At 38.8% G+C, this 18,512-nt stretch overlaps 1 protein-coding gene across 1 annotated transcript in view; it reads right to left on the reverse strand.

Annotated features, from left to right (window-relative positions):
- ndst3 (N-deacetylase/N-sulfotransferase (heparan glucosaminyl) 3) overlaps window positions 1-18,512 on the reverse strand; it is a 310,454-nt gene that overhangs the window by 155,500 nt on the left and 136,442 nt on the right. The window contains exon 6 of the mRNA XM_062027384.1: window positions 11,084-11,212. Coding sequence (XP_061883368.1) covers window positions 11,084-11,212 — 129 coding nt within the window. The remainder of the gene's footprint in view (window positions 1-11,083; window positions 11,213-18,512) is intronic.

The raw sequence follows: 18,512 nt of genomic DNA on the forward strand, positions 1-18,512 counted from the left end.
GTGTGTGTGTGTTATTGTATTTCTAGCCTTCTTGAGATATGAAGAAGGAAAAGTATCTTCCATATGAGGAGGTGTGACATCAATCAACAACATTGCATCTAATAGACATTTGTGGTGACATCCATCAAAATGAGGGTGGTCCCAAAAAGGAGGGATTTTTCAAATTGACTGTGTGTCGCTTTTAAAAGTCAACATATGAAATAACAAGTGTGTAAGAAATTGAAATAAGCCCCCTTTGGCCAAAATTAAAAAACATATATGTATATAGAGACATACTGTAAAACTTGATTAAAAAACAATTACAAACAAACAAACAAAAATGAAAAATAAATTAACTAAAAGCAGTCTTTTTCTCACAATGTGTCGACTATTTTTTTAATTTTCATAAAATTGGGAACCATTTCTCATATTCTTTCTGTTTCTGTAATATTGTAATATTTTCTCGTAAAATTATCACTTTTTTATGTAAAATTATTACTTTTTAATGCAAAATGGTGACATTTGTCATATAAAATTCTGACTTTAATCACAATATTGACAATTTTTGTTTTGTTTTTGTAAAACTGTGACATTTTTGGAGGGAAATTATGTCTTTTGTCATCATTTTGCCAAGTAAAATTCAGATTATTATTATAATATTGCCAACATTTCAAAGTTTTCTTGTAAAATTGTGACTTCTGTCGAGTAAAATGACGACTCTTTTCATAAAACTGCCAACATTTTAAGCTTTTCTTGTAAAATGGTGACTGTTATTGAGTAAAATTCCAACTTTTATCATAATTTTGCACAAATGTTCAGTTTTTCTTGTAAAATTTTGACTTGCGTTGAGTAAAATGACAACTTTTATTATAATACTGCCAACATTCTAAGTTTTTCTTGTGAAATTGTGACCTTTTTCTTGTGAAATTCCAACTCAATTTTCACAACAAGCTTTTTAATATGTGCATAGTATGTATATATTATTAATGTTGTAAATACTAATCTTTATGAATCTGGAAAGGCTGGTCCTAAAGAGGGAGGCATGTTCCAGAGGTCTCAAGAAGGTAACAAGTGTGTGTGTGTGTGTGTGTGTGTGTGTGTGTGTGTGTGTGTGTGTGTGTGTGTGTGTGTGTGTGTGTGTGTGTGTGTGTGTGTGTGTGTGTGTGTGTGTGTGTGTGTGTGTGTGTGTGTGTGACAGGAAGCCAATAAGGGCGGGGGAGGAGATTTTTGTGCTGACTTTTTGGTGTTTGGCTAATAAGCGTAGAGGCAGAGCTTTAATGGCTAAAATGTCAGACCTGATAAATGTCTCCCTCCTCCTCCCTGCTGATGTCAGCCACACACACACACACACACACACACACACACACACACACACACACACACACACACACACACACACACACACACACACACACACACACACACACACACACACACGTGATAAACAGTCAATATTAACATATTTATTTGTGTGTGCCTGGATTCTTAAGGGACACAAGATGGTGTGACCTGAACATTAAATCTCAATCAGTCCTCCTCCTCTCTCTCTCTCTCTCTCTCTCTCTCTCTCTCTCTCTCTCTCTCTCTCTCTCTCTCTCTCTCTCTCCCTCTCTCTCTCTCTCTCTCTCTCCGCCTTTGCACCACCTGTCTGACCATCTATCCACCACCTGTCTGACCATCTATCCACCACCTGTCTGACCATCTATCCACCACCTGTCTGACCATCTATCCACCACCTGTCTGACCATCTATCCACCACCTGTCTGACCATCTATCCACCAACTGTCTGACCATCTATCCACCAGGGACCATGTGGCCCTTTACTGGACCTTTACTGGCCCTTTACTGGCCCTTTACTTGCTGCTGCAGAGCCCGGGTCCCAGCATTGATTTCCCAGCTTGGGGGGGAGTAGGTGGTGGGGTGTCAAAATAAATCGATTCGCAATCCTTATTTTAACAGTTCTTAATCAATCTAAAATCATTGAAAAGAAATACATACACACATATTTATACACGTATACATATATATAAATCCCACCTACCCCCCTTGTTTGTGTATATATGTATATATGTGTATATATGTATATATATATATATATATATATATATAAATATATATATATATATATATATATATATATATATATATATATATATATATATATATATATATATATATATATATATATATATATATATATATATATATATATGTATATATATAAATATATATATATATATATATATATATATATATATACATATATATATATATATATATATATATATATATATATATATATATATATATATACACACACACATATATATATATATATATATATATATATACATATATATATATATATATATATATATATATATATATATATATATATATATATATATATATATATATATATATATATATATTTATATATATATGTGTATACGTATATATATATATATATATATATATATATATATATATATATATATATATATATATATATATATATATATATGTGTATACGTATATATATATATATATATATATATATATATATATATATATATATATATATATATATATATATATATATATATATATATATATATATATATACATATATATATATATATATATATATATATATATATATATATATATATATATATATATATATATATATATATATATATATATATATATATACACATATACACAAACAAGGGGGGTAGGTGGATTTAAAAATTCAAAAATCAATGAACAAAAAATATATACACATAAAAACATATATACATATACATATATATATACACAAATACATATATATACACAAATGTGAATATATATATATATATATATATATATATATATATATATATATATATATATATATATATATATATATATATATATATATATATATATATATATATATATATATATATATATATATATATATACTATTTTTTGATTTTTTAGATTTTTTTAATATCTGTCCTGTCCAGCCACTCAGACCATATAGTAGATGTAGATGATCTATATCTGCTCTACATGTACTTTACACACCATATAGTAGATGTAGATGATCTATATCTGCTCTACATGTACTTTACACACCATATAGTAGATGTAGATGATCTATATCTGCTCTACATGTACTTTACACACCATATAGTAGATGTAGATGATCTATATCTGCTCTACATGTACTTTACACACCATATAGTAGATGTAGATGATCTATATCTGCTCTACATGTACTTTACACACCATATAGTAGATGTAGATGATCTATATCTGCTCTACATGTACTATACACACCATATAGTAGATGTAGATGATCTATATCTGCTCTACATGTACTTTACACACCATATAGTAGATGTAGATGATCTATATCTGCTCTACATGTACTTTACACACCATATAGTAGATGTAGATGATCTATATCTGCTCTACATGTACTTTACACACCATATAGTAGATGTAGATGATCTATATTTGATGTACACATTTACTTTAGAAAAGAGAAGTGTAGGATTCTTCTCTTGTTGCCTTATTTGTATTTGACTTTATTAAATGTTTGGCTAGAATTTTATTAAACAAAAGAATACATATTTTAAGTGATAAATAAATTGATCAAAGCTGCTTATTTAGTTCATGTAGGAATGTAGTGCATCATAGAACTGGCCCCCAATGTTTATAAAAAGTTGATATTTTGAGCTGAGAATGGTTTAGAAAGGTGGTGTTGAGGTAGAATGCTGACAAAGAAACAAGCACCTGTCACCAGGGGCCGAATGTCATTACAAATCATTGAATGGAAAGTGACAATGTTACCAAAGGGTGGATCATGGCAAAAAGGGAAAGTGACAATGTTACCAAAGGGTGGATCATGGCAAAAAGGGAAAGTGACAATGTTACCAAAGGGTGGATCATGGCAAAAAGGGAAAGTGACAATGTTACCAAAGGGTGGATCATGGCACAAAAGGAAAGTGACAATGTTACCAAAGGGTGGATCATGGCAAAAAGGGAAAGTGACAATGTTACCAAAGGGTGGATCATGGCACAAAAGGAAAGCCCTGAGGGATGAAAGCTGCACGCTTCACAAGACTATTGATTGCAAAGCACACAATCTAATGAAAGCTTTTGTCTCTGCAAATAGAACACTAGCTAGCTAGCAGGGAGCCAGGCAAGTGAATCATCAGTGGGGGGGGGAACTGTCATGTCAGGCTTCAATAGCTTTTGTGTTTAAAAAGCTCCCTTTATTAGCCGCGACAACGTGTCATATGGGATGCAACACAACGTGTCATATGGGACGCAACACAACGTGTCATATGGGACACAACACAACGTGTCATATGGGACACAACACAACGTGTCATATGGGACGCAACACAACGTGTCATATGGGATGCAACACAACGTGTCATATGGGACGCAACACAACGTGTCATATGGGACACAACACAACGTGTCATATGGGACGCAACACAACGTGTCATATGGGACACAACACAACGTGTCATATGGGACGCAACACAACGTGTCATATGGGACGCAACACAACGTGTCATATGGGATGCAACACAACCTGTCATATGGGACACAACACAACGTGTCATATGGGACAGAACACAACATGTCATATGGGACGCGACACGACGTGTCATATGGGACACAACACAGCATGTCATATGGGACACAACACAGCGTGTGATATGGGACACAACACAACGTGTCATATGGGACGCAACACGACGTGTCATATGGGACACAACACAGCGTGTAATATGGGACCGAACACAGCGTGTGAAATGGGACACAACACAATGTGTCATATGGGACGCAACACAACCTGTCATATGGGACACAACACAACCTGTCATATGGGACACAAGACAGCGTGTCATATGGGACACAACACAGCGTGTGATATGGGACGCAACACGACGTGTCATATGGGACACAACACAGCATGTCATACGGGACACAACACAGCGTGTCATATGGGACACAACACAACGTGTCATATGGGACACAACACAACGTGTCATATGGGACGCAACACAACGTGTCATATGGGACACAACACAACGTGTCATATGGGACGCAACACAACGTGTCATATGGGACACAACACAACGTGTCATATGGGACGCAACACAACGTGTCATATGGGACGCAACACAACGTGTCATATGGGATGCAACACAACCTGTCATATGGGACACAACACAACGTGTCATATGGGACAGAACACAACATGTCATATGGGACGCGACACGACGTGTCATATGGGACACAACACAGCATGTCATATGGGACACAACACAGCGTGTGATATGGGACACAACACAACGTGTCATATGGGACGCAACACGACGTGTCATATGGGACACAACACAGCGTGTAATATGGGACCGAACACAGCGTGTGAAATGGGACACAACACAACGTGTCATATGGGACGCAACACAACCTGTCATATGGGACACAACACAACCTGTCATATGGGACACAAGACAGCGTGCCATATGGGACACAACACAGCGTGTGATATGGGACGCAACACGACGTGTCATATGGGACACAACACAGCATGTCATACGGGACACAACACAGCGTGTCATATGGGACACAACACAACGTGTCATATGGGACGCAACACAGCATGTCATACGGGACACAACACAGCGTGTCATATGGGACACAACACAACGTGTCATATGGGACGCAACACAACGTGTCATATGGGACACAACACAACATGTCATATGGGACACAACACAACATGTCATATGGGACGCAACACAACGTATCATATGGGACGCAACACAACGTGTCATATGGGACACAACACAACGTGTCATATGGGATGCAACACAACGTGTCATATGGGACACAACACAACGTGTCATATGGGACACAACACGACGTGTCATATGGGACACAACACAACGTGTCATATGGGATGCAACACAACCAGTCGTATGGGACACAACACAACGTGCCATATGGGATGCAACACAACGTGTCATATGGGACGCAACACAACGTGTCATATGGGACACAACACAACGTGTCATATGGGACACAACACAACGTGTCATATGGGATGCAACACAACGTGTCATATGGGACACAACACAACGTGTCATACGGGACGCAACACAGCGAGAACATGGATAAAAATGCAATTAGCACATTTGAAGGCACACTGGTGATTAGCGGGTGTAGTCAGGTCTACAAACGTGCTTTCATACCAACGACACACCACATTCTAAGGTGCATTAAAGAGGTCATATTAGTATCATTATTTTCTCCTCTCTTCTGGGTTTTGTGGGCGGGTCTTATTTACGTGACTCCACTTCGACAGCGTCTTCTTTGTTGATTTTAGCAGTTCCATAGCGAGACTACTGACAGATATAAATGGTAATTGTCAGCTACTACCGTCAATGGTAAAGACTATGAGTCACCACTTTTATCCTACACTTCAAACCCTGTGGCTTAGAAAATGGTGTGGCTAATTAATGGATTTGTCTTCGCTGTCAGCCATAATATAAATAGTTCAAAACAAAAAACAAGCAAATACACTGAAAATGTGTGTTATTATTTGTGCTGTGGCGCCACTTTTAGGACGAGTTTGCTCACTGCAGCTGTTGCCGTGTCAGAATCACCTCAAGTGTCAGAATCACAATCAGAATAGTTTTTTATTGCCATTGTTTGAGAACGGGTTCACAAACTAGGAATTGTTCTTGTTTGCAATCGTGCAGGTGCTGCAGTGTCCTTCCATTTATTGCTTTCAAGCAGAAGTAGACGTGCCGTTCCATCTACTAGTTGTCCATAGCGTTTCTACTCGAATGGATTCTTCCTTCATCACGCCAAGCTAACTTTTCCAATATAACTACAACTGTTTATACTCACTAAATGGTCCCATGTGTGATGTCTGCAGGAGTCTTTTCATGCTACTGTAATGTAATCAAGAAAGTGTTGTTAGCATTTGCTAATATGCTAACGTGTCTACGAGTGTCGGTGTTAGCATTATTTACTTGCAATAACATTATTTTTGTAGTGTTTCACTTTCAAAAATTCCTCAGTAGATTCACCAAAGTGTCAGCGTGGATTTATTGAGTCTGTTTAGCTGATTGGGGAGCTAGCTTGCGCAGCTAGTGGCTCCATGGCCATAACCTCCCTTTTGTTTGATCTGCCGTTTTACTGCCGCGTTACAGGCAGCGTTTAGAAGCAATTAAGGTATAACATTTATTAAATATTTCTGTGAAAATAACTTATTTCGCAATGTATTTATCTGCAAGACATTTATCTGAACTGCAGCAATTTAGTGGTCAAGCAGAAGCTTGTGGATGGCTACCAAAAGTGTCTTATTGCAGGTCAACTTGCCAAGGAAGCAGATATTAACATTGCTGTATGTATACTTTTCACCCTCACATTTTCAGTAGAGCCATAATAAATTCATAAAAGAAGCAAACTTCATGAATGTTTTTAGTGAGCAACAAGTATGTGCTCCAATCACTACATCACAACAACAACAAGTATGTGCTCCAATCACTACATCACAACAACAACAAGTATGTGCTCCAATCACTACATCACAACAAGTATGTGCTCCAATCACTACATCACAACAAGTATGTGCTCCAATCACTACATCACAACAACAAGTATGTGCTCCAATCACTACATCACAACAACAACAAGTATGTGCTCCAATCACTACATCACAACAAGTATGTGCTCCAATCACTACATCACAACAAGTATGTGCTCCAATCACTACATCACAACAACAAGTATGTGCTCCAATCACTACATCACAACAACAACAAGTATGTGCTCCAATCACTACATCACAACAACAACAAGTATGTGCTCCAATCACTACATCACAACAACAACAAGTATGTGCTCCAATCACTACATCACAACAACAACAAGTATGTGCTCCAATCACTACATCACAACAAGTATGTGCTCCAATCACTACATCACAACAACAACAAGTATGTGCTCCAATCACTACATCACAACAACAACAAGTATGTGCTCCAATCACTACATCACAACAACAACAGGTATGTGCTCCAATCACTACATCACAACAAGTATGTGCTCCAATCACTACATCACAACAAGTATGTGCTCCAATCACTACATCACAACAAGTATGTGCTCCAATCACTACATCACAACAACAAGTATGTGCTCCAATCACTACATCACAACAACAACAAGTATGTGCTCCAATCACTACATCACAACAACAACAAGTATGTGCTCCAATCACTACATCACAACAACAACAAGTATGTGCTCCAATCACTACATCACAACAACAACAAGTATGTGCTCCAATCACTACATCACAACAACAACAAGTATGTGCTCCAATCACTACATCACAACAACAACAAGTATGTGCTCCAATCACTACATCACAACAACAACAAGTATGTGCTCCAATCACTACATCACAACAAAATAAGAAATAATTGTAAAGTCAAGACATGATGTTCTTTACAAGTGGATGTACACTTATGACCACCACTGTACCTGCCCAGCCCTAGGGACAATTTGTTTCATTATTAACATTTTGTCCTTGGTGGAGGTTCCTCCTTGTAGGCTGCATGTGTTGGTGAACATTACAACTTCATGCATGTGTTGGTGAACATTACAACTTCATGCATGTGTTGGTGAACATTACAACTTCACGCATGTGTTGGTGAACATTACAACTTCATGCATGTGTTGGTGAACATTACAACTTCATGCATGTGTTGGTGAACATTACAACTTCACGCATGTGTTGGTGAACATTACAACTTCACGCATGTGTTGGTGAACATTACAACTTCATGCATGTGTTGGTGAACATTACAACTTCATGCATGTGTTGGTGAACATTACAACTTCATGCATGTGTTGGTGAACATTACAACTTCATGCATGTGTTGGTGAACATTACAACTTCATGCATGTGTTGGTGAACATTACAACTTCATGCATGTGTTGGTGAACATTACAACTTCACGCATGTGTTGGTGAACATTACAACTTCATGCATGTGTTGGTGAACATTACAACTTCATGCATGTGTTGGTGAACATTACAACTTCACGCATGTGTTGGTGAACATTACAACTTCATGCATGTGTTGGTGAACATTACAACTTCATGCATGTGTTGGTGAACATTACAACTTCATGCATGTGTTGGTGAACATTACAACTTCATGCATGTGTTGGTGAACATTACAACTTCACGCATGTGTTGGTGAACATTACAACTTCATGCATGTGTTGGTGAACATTACAACTTCACGCATGTGTTGGTGAACATTACAACTTCATGCATGTGTTGGTGAACATTACAACTTCACGCATGTGTTGGTGAACATTACAACTTCATGCATGTGTTGGTGAACATTACAACTTCACGCATGTGTTGGTGAACATTACAACTTCATGCATGTGTTGGTGAACATTACAACTTCATGCATGTGTTGGTGAACATTACAACTTCATGCATGTGTTGGTGAACATTACAACTTCACGCATGTGTTGGTGAACATTACAACTTCATGCATGTGTTGGTGAACATTACAACTTCATGCATGTGTTGGTGAACATTACAACTTCATGCATGTGTTGGTGAACATTACAACTTCATGCATGTGTTGGTGAACATTACAACTTCATGCATGTGTTGGTGAACATTACAACTTCATGCATGTGTTGGTGAACATTACAACGTCACGCATGTGTTGGTGAACATTACAACTTCATGCATGTGTTGGTGAACATTACAACTTCACGCATGTGTTGGTGAACATTACAACTTCATGCATGTGTTGGTGAACATTACAACTTCACGCATGTGTTGGTGAACATTACAACTTCATGCATGTGTTGGTGAACATTACAACTTCACGCATGTGTTGGTGAACATTACAACTTCACGCATGTGTTGGTGAACATTACAACTTCATGCATGTGTTGGTGAACATTACAACTTCATGCATGTGTTGGTGAACATTACAACTTCATGCATGTGTTGGTGAACATTACAACTTCATGCATGTGTTGGTGAACATTACAACTTCATGCATGTGTTGGTGAACATTACAACTTCATGCATGTGTTGGTGAACATTACAACTTCATGCATGTGTTGGTGAACATTACAACTTCATGCATGTGTTGGTGAACATTACAACTTCATGCATGTGTTGGTGAACATTACAACTTCACGCATGTGTTGGTGAACATTACAACTTCATGCATGTGTTGGTGAACATTACAACTTCATGCATGTGTTGGTGAACATTACAACTTCATGCATGTGTTGGTGAACATTACAACTTCATGCATGTGTTGGTGAACATTACAACTTCACGCATGTGTTGGTGAACATTACAACTTCATGCATGTGTTGGTGAACATTACAACTTCATGCATGTGTTGGTGAACATTACAACTTCATGCATGTGTTGGTGAACATTACAACTTCATGCATGTGTTGGTGAACATTACAACTTCATCTTGCACTTCAAGTCACAGCAGAAGTAAAGTCAACTGACACACACAGCCCTGCTGTGTGTGTGTGTGTGTGTGTGTGTGTGTGTGTGTGTGTGTGTGTGTGTGTGTGTGTGTGTGTGTGTGTGTGTGTGTGTGTGTGTGTGTGTGTGTGTGTGTGTGTGTGTGTGTGTGTGTGTGTGTGTGTGTGTGTGTGTGTGTGACCCCCCTGCGGTGAGAGCTAATTTAAAGTGTAAAGATGTTGACAGTGAGATGCTGTTGGTGACAAGAAGAAGGCAAAAAGATACGCACAAAGCAAACATGAAAATAAATGAGACAGGCAACACACGGAAGAAGAAGCCGGAACCATTCTTGATGCCTCTTTAACAAGCCTTCTTGTTGATGTGTGTGTGTGTGTGTGTGTGTGTATGTGTGTGTGTGTGTGTGTGTGTGTGTGTGTGTGTGTGTGTGTGTGTGTGTGTGTGTGTGTGTGTGTGTGTGTGTGTGTGTGTGTGTGTGTGTGTGTGTGTGTGTGTGTGTGTGTGTGTGTGTGTGTGTGTGACTCACAGGGTTGAGCAGCACGGTGAGGAAGAGCTCTCCTCCTCGGATGCTTCTGTCGAGTTCTTTAGAGCCGCCAGGATACTCCTTGTAGTAGATGGTGTGAGTGAACAGGCCACACGTCTGACGAGGCAACACCTGCAGCACACAAACACATAGGTGTCACACACACACACACACACACAGAAAGGTGGCACATGCATACAACATGATACATCACACATGCATGCATACAACATGATACATCACACATGCATGCATACAACATGATACATCACACATGCATGCATACAACATGATACATCACACATGCATGCATACAACATGATACATCACACATGCATGCATACAACATGATACATCACACATGCATGCATACAACATGATACATCACACATGCATGCATACAACATGATACATCACACATGCATGCATACAACATGATACATCACACATGCATGCATACAACATGATACATCACACATGCATGCATACAACATGATACATCACACATGCATGCATACAACATGATACATCACACATGCATGCATACAACACGATACATCACACATGCATGCATACAACATGATACATCACACATGCATGCATACAACATGATACATCACACATGCATGCATACAACATGATACATCACACATGCATGCATACAACATGATACATCACACATGCATGCATACAACATGATACATCACACATGCATGCATACAACACGATACATCACACATGCATGCATACAACATGATACATCACACATGCATGCATACAACATGATACATCACACATGCATGCATACAACATGATACATCACACATGCATGCATACAACACGATACATCACACATGCATGCATACAACATGATACATCACACATGCATGCATACAACATGATACATCACACATGCATGCATACAACATGATACATCACACATGCATGTATACAACATGATACATCACACATGCATGCATACAACATGATACATCACACATGCATGCATACAACATGATACATCACACATGCATGCATACAACACGATACATCACACATGCATGCATACAACATGATACATCACACATGCATGCATACAACATGATACATCACACATGCATGCATACAACATGATACATCACACATGCATGCATACAACACGATACATCACACATGCATGCATACAACATGATACATCACACATGCATGCATACAACATGATACATCACACATGTATGTTGTATATTTTTTACATGAAATTTGCAGTTCATTTGATCATCAATCAATCAAAGTTAGTTTCATTTAGTCTTTCAATTCTATTCCATTTGTGTTTGTGTTGGACTTTCCCTTCTACTGTTACCAAATATCATTATTTTAGTCTTACTGAGATTCAAAGATAGTCTGTTGTTGTCAGAGCATCTTTTTAATGTGTTCATTTCTTCTGTTATTATTTGCATGATCTGCTGTGTGTTCTCTCCTGAACAAAACACAGTTGTATCATCTGCAAATAAAACTAACTTGAAGTCCTTTGTAACTTTACAAATGTCATTTATATAAAGATTGAACAGTTTTGGTCCAAGTATTGATCCCTGAGGTACACCACAGGATATATTTAGCGTAGTAGATGTGTGTTCTCCTATCTTCACGTATTGTTTCCTGTTGGTTAAGTAACTTCTAATCCAGTTTAAGACCAACATGTGGACACGATACCGAGGTAGATGAGCATGCCCCATGTTTACTTTACAGCCACCCAAAAAAGCAGGCTTTGCTACATATCTTAAAAGGAAACTGCACTTCAAAAAAAAAAAGTGCCTATCGTTCACAATCATTATGAAATACATGACGACGGACGTATCTTTTTTTTATGCATTCTAGCTCGTAAATAAACGTTGTCAGGTTCAAACACTGATGACATCTATTAAACAAGACAAGAGGCAAAGAATTAAACAGAGACAGAATTCTATTTGGACTCAATATATTGAGGAGAGTCGCCGTTACACTGTACCCGTGTACAGTATCTCAGCACGCTCTGCCAAAATATTGCATGCCTCCTTCTTTTATTTTGGACCCTCCCCGACCCCATGGCCACGGCTGTTTCCAAAGGACAAAGGTCGCAAAAAGTTCACAGAAAAGGTCGTAAACAATTCACAGAAAAGGTCAGTTCAAAAAGAGTTTGTAAAATAGTTCAAAAAGAGTTCGTAAAATACTTCAAAAAGAGTTGGTCTGGAAATTGGGCAGATCCTGTCATCTGTCCGCTTTGAAGTCCTTGGGTTAGAACAATATCTTTCTGTTGATTACCATACAGGAGAGAAAACAGAAAACTCTTCATGTGGTTTCCCCCTCACACAGTGGAGTTTTACGAGCATTCTTCTTGGTAGGTTTCAAAGACAGCTTTTGTCTTCTTGCTAGGAACTCATTTCAACACAAAGTTTTTTGTGATAACTTACAAACAATTATTCTAATAAACTCTGTTCCGCCCATAACACCCTCCAAAAAACACCAAGAATACTCCATTTACATTTGGTGACTTGAATATTAACAAGTATTAGTGATGTTGTTATTATAAGTGCTAACACAGACAATATTAACAAGTATTAGTGATGTTGTTATTATAAGTGCTAACACAGACAATATTAACAAGTATTAGTGATGTTGTTATTATAAGTGCTAACACAGACAATATTAACAAGTATTAGTGATGTTGTTATTATAAGTGCTAACACAGACAATATTAACAAGTATTAGTGATGTTGTTATTATAAGTGCTAACACAGACAATATTAACAAGTATTAGTGATGTTGTTATTATAAGTGCTAACACAGACAATATTAACAAGTATTAGTGATGTTGTTATTATAAGTGCTAACACAGACAATATTAACAAGTATTAGTGATGTTGTTATTATAAGTGCTAACACAGACAATATTAACAAGTATTAGTGATGTTGTTATTATAAGTGCTAACACAGACAATATTAACAAGTATTAGTGATGTTGTTATTATAAGTGCTAACACAGACAATATTAACAAGTATTAGTGATGTTGTTATTATAAGTGCTAACACAGACAATATTAACAAGTATTAGTGATGTTGTTATTATAAGTGCTAACACAGACAATATTAAGCTGTACATCAAGCAAGAATGGGAAAGAATTCCACTTCAAAAATGTGTCTCCTCACTTCCCAAACCTTTACTGAGTGTTGTTAAAAGGAAAGGCCATGTAACACAGTGGTGAACATGCCCTTTCACAACTACTTTGGCACGTGTTGCAGCCATGAAATTGTTGAAATAAGTTAATTATTATTTGCAAAAAAAAATAAAGTTTATGAGTTTGAACATCAAATATGTTGTCTTTGTAGCATATTCAACTGAATATGGCTTGAAAAGGATTTGCAAATCATTGTATTCCATTTATATTTACATCTAACACCATTTCCCAACTCATATGGAAACAGGGTTTGTATATAATGTATGTATATATATATATATATATATATATATATATATATATATATATATATATATATATATATATATATATATATATATATATATATATATATATATATATATGTATATATATATATATATATATATATATATATATATATACACTAGCGTTCAAAAGTTTGGGGTCACATGTAAATGTCCTTATTCTTGAAGGAAAAGCACTGTACTTTTCAATGAAGATAACTTTAAACTAGTCTTAACTTTAAAGAAATACACTCTATACATTGCTAATGTGCTAAATGACTATTCTAGCTGCAAATGTCTGCTTTTTGGTGCAATATCTACATAGGTGTATAGAGGCCCATTTCCAGCAACTATCACTCCAGTGTTCTAATGGTACAATGTGTTTGCTTTTTTTTTTTTTTTTCACGTAGGACGCCGAGATGAGCGGTCGCACCCTTTTTCGCTCCCGATCGGGAATTCAAACAACTGCTCGGATTATCCTACACTTCCTCCTTTTTGTATTGTGGATCACGGATTTATATTTTAAACCTCCTCGGATACTCTACCCTCTTGAAAATGAGAGTCAAGAACGCGAAATGGACATCCATAGTGACTTTTATCTCCACGACAATACATCGGCGAAGCACCTTGGCTTTGGAGCTAACGTGTTAGCATCGTGCTTGTCTGCACATCGAGGCAAAGTGAACATGCCCCTGACTGGAAGGATAGACAGAAAGTCAATAATACTACTATTACTTCTACTATCAGGAGACACTGAACTCAACCCTGGACCTGCAACAACACGGTTAATGTTGTCCCGACTGGCGAAGACTAGCAATGCTACTGCTAGCGTCGCCATCGAAGCTAACTCAGCTACCGGCTCATCTCAGCTCAAGCTCACCTGTGCTCCTGCGGTCGGCGGCTCGGCGGAGGACTTCGCCCCGTTTATAGACTCTGTCGGAGGCTCGGCGGCGGCGGTGGAGGACGACCCGGTCATCAGAGAAGGCAGCGACTCAGCGGCGGTGAACGACGCGGCGGCGGTGGACGGCGACACAGACATCGGTGATGGCGGGGAACTGCACGAGATGGCGGGGGTCCACGCGGCCTCTCCACGGTCCATGACGGTCGAGGACGCGGCATACACAGGATTTAGAGGCGCCTTTACACAAACATTTTCGTTGTTCTCTTTGTCTTCAAAAAAGCCCGCCAAAAGGAAATCCACCCCCAGCAACCCTACCTGGCATCCCCCTCTCCCCCTCTCCAACTCCGCCCCTCCCTCCCCCTTCACCTGGAGGAAGAACAATATTCCTCTCTCTCTCTCTCCTTTCTCTTCCTTCTGTTCTTCAACTTCAACAGCAATAATAACCAACAACTTTTCTGGTCAGTACCACAACACAGCGGACTCTGATGCCCTTTTTGGTTCCAGTGGACTACACATCATCCACCTTAATGTGAACAGCCTCTCTGGAGCCAAACTCGACCAAGTCAGAGAAATGTTCCTCAACACGAAGGTAAAAATCTTGTGTTTCTCTGAAACCAAATTTGATCAAAGTATTTCTGACTCAGAGATAGAAATAGAAAACTTTTCGGTTATCAGAAAGGACAGGAATAAACACGGTGGGGGCGTTTGTATGTATATTCACCAGGATATTAAATACATAACTCGCACTGATCTTAACCACAATGACCTGGAATCTATGTGGGCGGAAATCAAATTTAAAAACGCTAAGCCGGTACTAATAGGGACTGTTTATAGACCCCCTAATCAGAGTGATTTCTATGGGGCTTTGGAAGAATGCTTGGCGGGGACAGACAACATGGAGAAAATTATAACTGGGGATCTGAACACAGATATTCAAGGCAAAGATGCGCCTGTCTTCAGATCCTTCAGCAAGTTTTGTAATCTGCACGGTCTTTCCCAGCTAATAGCGCTACCTACAAGGGTGTGTGATTCCACCCAATCAACCATAGATCTCATTCTCACTTCAGACCGGCCTAAAATAAAAAATAGTGGGGTCATGATCTGTGGTCTTAGCGACCATAACCTTCTGCACCTGCAAAATAGCTAAACCTAAAGCCAATGGCCACATAACAGCCTAATCCAGATCCCTCAAAAAAATACTCCAATGACAATTTCAATTTAAAATTAGATGAGTGGGACTGGTCCCCTGTGCTCGCGAGCAACCTGGTCGATGTCGCTTGGGATCGCTTCGAAGCGGCGTTCCTAAAGATACTAAATGACATGGCTCCCGTGAAAACAGTCAGGATCGAAGCCCGCTCGGAACCATTGATGAATCCGGACCTATTAGCTGCCATAAAAGACAGAGACAGGAAATACTCTGAATACCAAAAATGTAAAACAGAAGTAGATAAACAACCCAATAATATCAACCTCAAATTACTCCTTTCAACTCTCAAAAAGCAATGCAATAAATTAAGAAATAAGTCAACCAACCTGACTAAATCCTTAAAAAAAAATGACATTAACGACAAAATAGAGGAAAACACAAATAAGCCACGTGAGCTCTGGAAAATTCTCAACAACCAGCTTCCTGGTTGCAGCCAGAAACTTAAAACCAGACTCACCAACATCAGCATCAAGGAGGGTGACTCCCTCATTACAGACAAAATGGAGGTAGCTAGCAGACTTAACATCTTTTTCACCAGCATAGCCGCAACCCTTGTCAACAAGCTGTCCCACCACTCTGGTCGCTTTGGTGTAGAACACATTAAAGCCTTCTACAGAAAGCTAGGAGTATCCAACGATGATTTCACATTAGAAATGATCACAGCTGATGAGGTGTTTAAAAAATTGAGCGCGCTCCACCCTAACAAGGCCACTGGCCTTGATAATATTCCCTCCAGATTCCTCAGGGACTCTGCCTCCATCATTGCCCCGATCATCACGCACATAATAAACCTATCAATTACACAAGGCCAAGTACCAAAAGATTTTAAAATAGCAAGAGTAACTCCCCTCTTTAAAAAAGGAAGCAAATTGGAACCTGGCAAATACCGACCCGTTTCTATTCTCAGCTCCATTTCGAAAGTAATGGAAAAATAGTTTATGAACAGGTGGATAGTTACCTTGCCACTAATAAACTCATGTACAAATTCCAATCCGGCTTCAGAACTAACCACTCCACTGACACATGCCTTCTCTATGTGAGCGAGCACATCAAACATGAGGTGGACGCGGGCAAATACTGCGGCATGGTCATGCTGGACCTTCAGAAGGCCTTTGACACCGTTAACCACGCTATACTGTTGGATAAGCTCAGAGCAATCGGATTTAACAAAACCTCTTGGAGCTGGATGCAATCTTACTTGGAGGGGAGGGAGCAGATGGTAGAGGTGAACGGCACAGTGTGTGTCCCCCCCCCCCCCCCCCCCCTCTCGGTGAGCTGTGGAGTCCCCCAAGGCAGTATATTGGGGCCTTTACTGTTCCTAATATACATAAACGACATGTCATCAGCATGCGACTGTGAATTGTTTTTGTTTGCGGATGACTCTGCCCTGCTGGTATCAGACAAGGACAAGTCACAGGTGGAGAAAATCCTCAGTGCTGAGCTCTGTAGAACTTGCACCTGGCTCGCTGACAACAAGCTATCCATACACTTGGGTAAAACACAATCCATCCTGTTTGGGTCCCACATCAACCTCAAGAAAGTCAATGACTTCACCATAAAAGTGGGTGACATTGTTATCACCAGGAAAGATGAGGTCACCTACCTAGGTTCCATTCTAGAGGCTAACCTTTCCTGTGATAAAATGGCAACCAAGGTCATCAGAAAGGTTAACCAACGAGCGAGATTTCTCTACAGAATCTCCTCTCTGGTCAACAAAAGCACCTTGAGGATTCTGGCGGGAACTCTCGTTCAACCCTTTTTCCATTACGCATGCACCTCCTGGTACCCTAGCACCTCCAAAACCCTCAAATCTAAACTCCAAACATCTCAGAACAAGCTAGTCAGG

Source organism: Entelurus aequoreus, linkage group LG18, assembly GCF_033978785.1.
Source record: "Entelurus aequoreus isolate RoL-2023_Sb linkage group LG18, RoL_Eaeq_v1.1, whole genome shotgun sequence".
NCBI lineage: Eukaryota > Metazoa > Chordata > Actinopteri > Syngnathiformes > Syngnathidae > Entelurus > Entelurus aequoreus.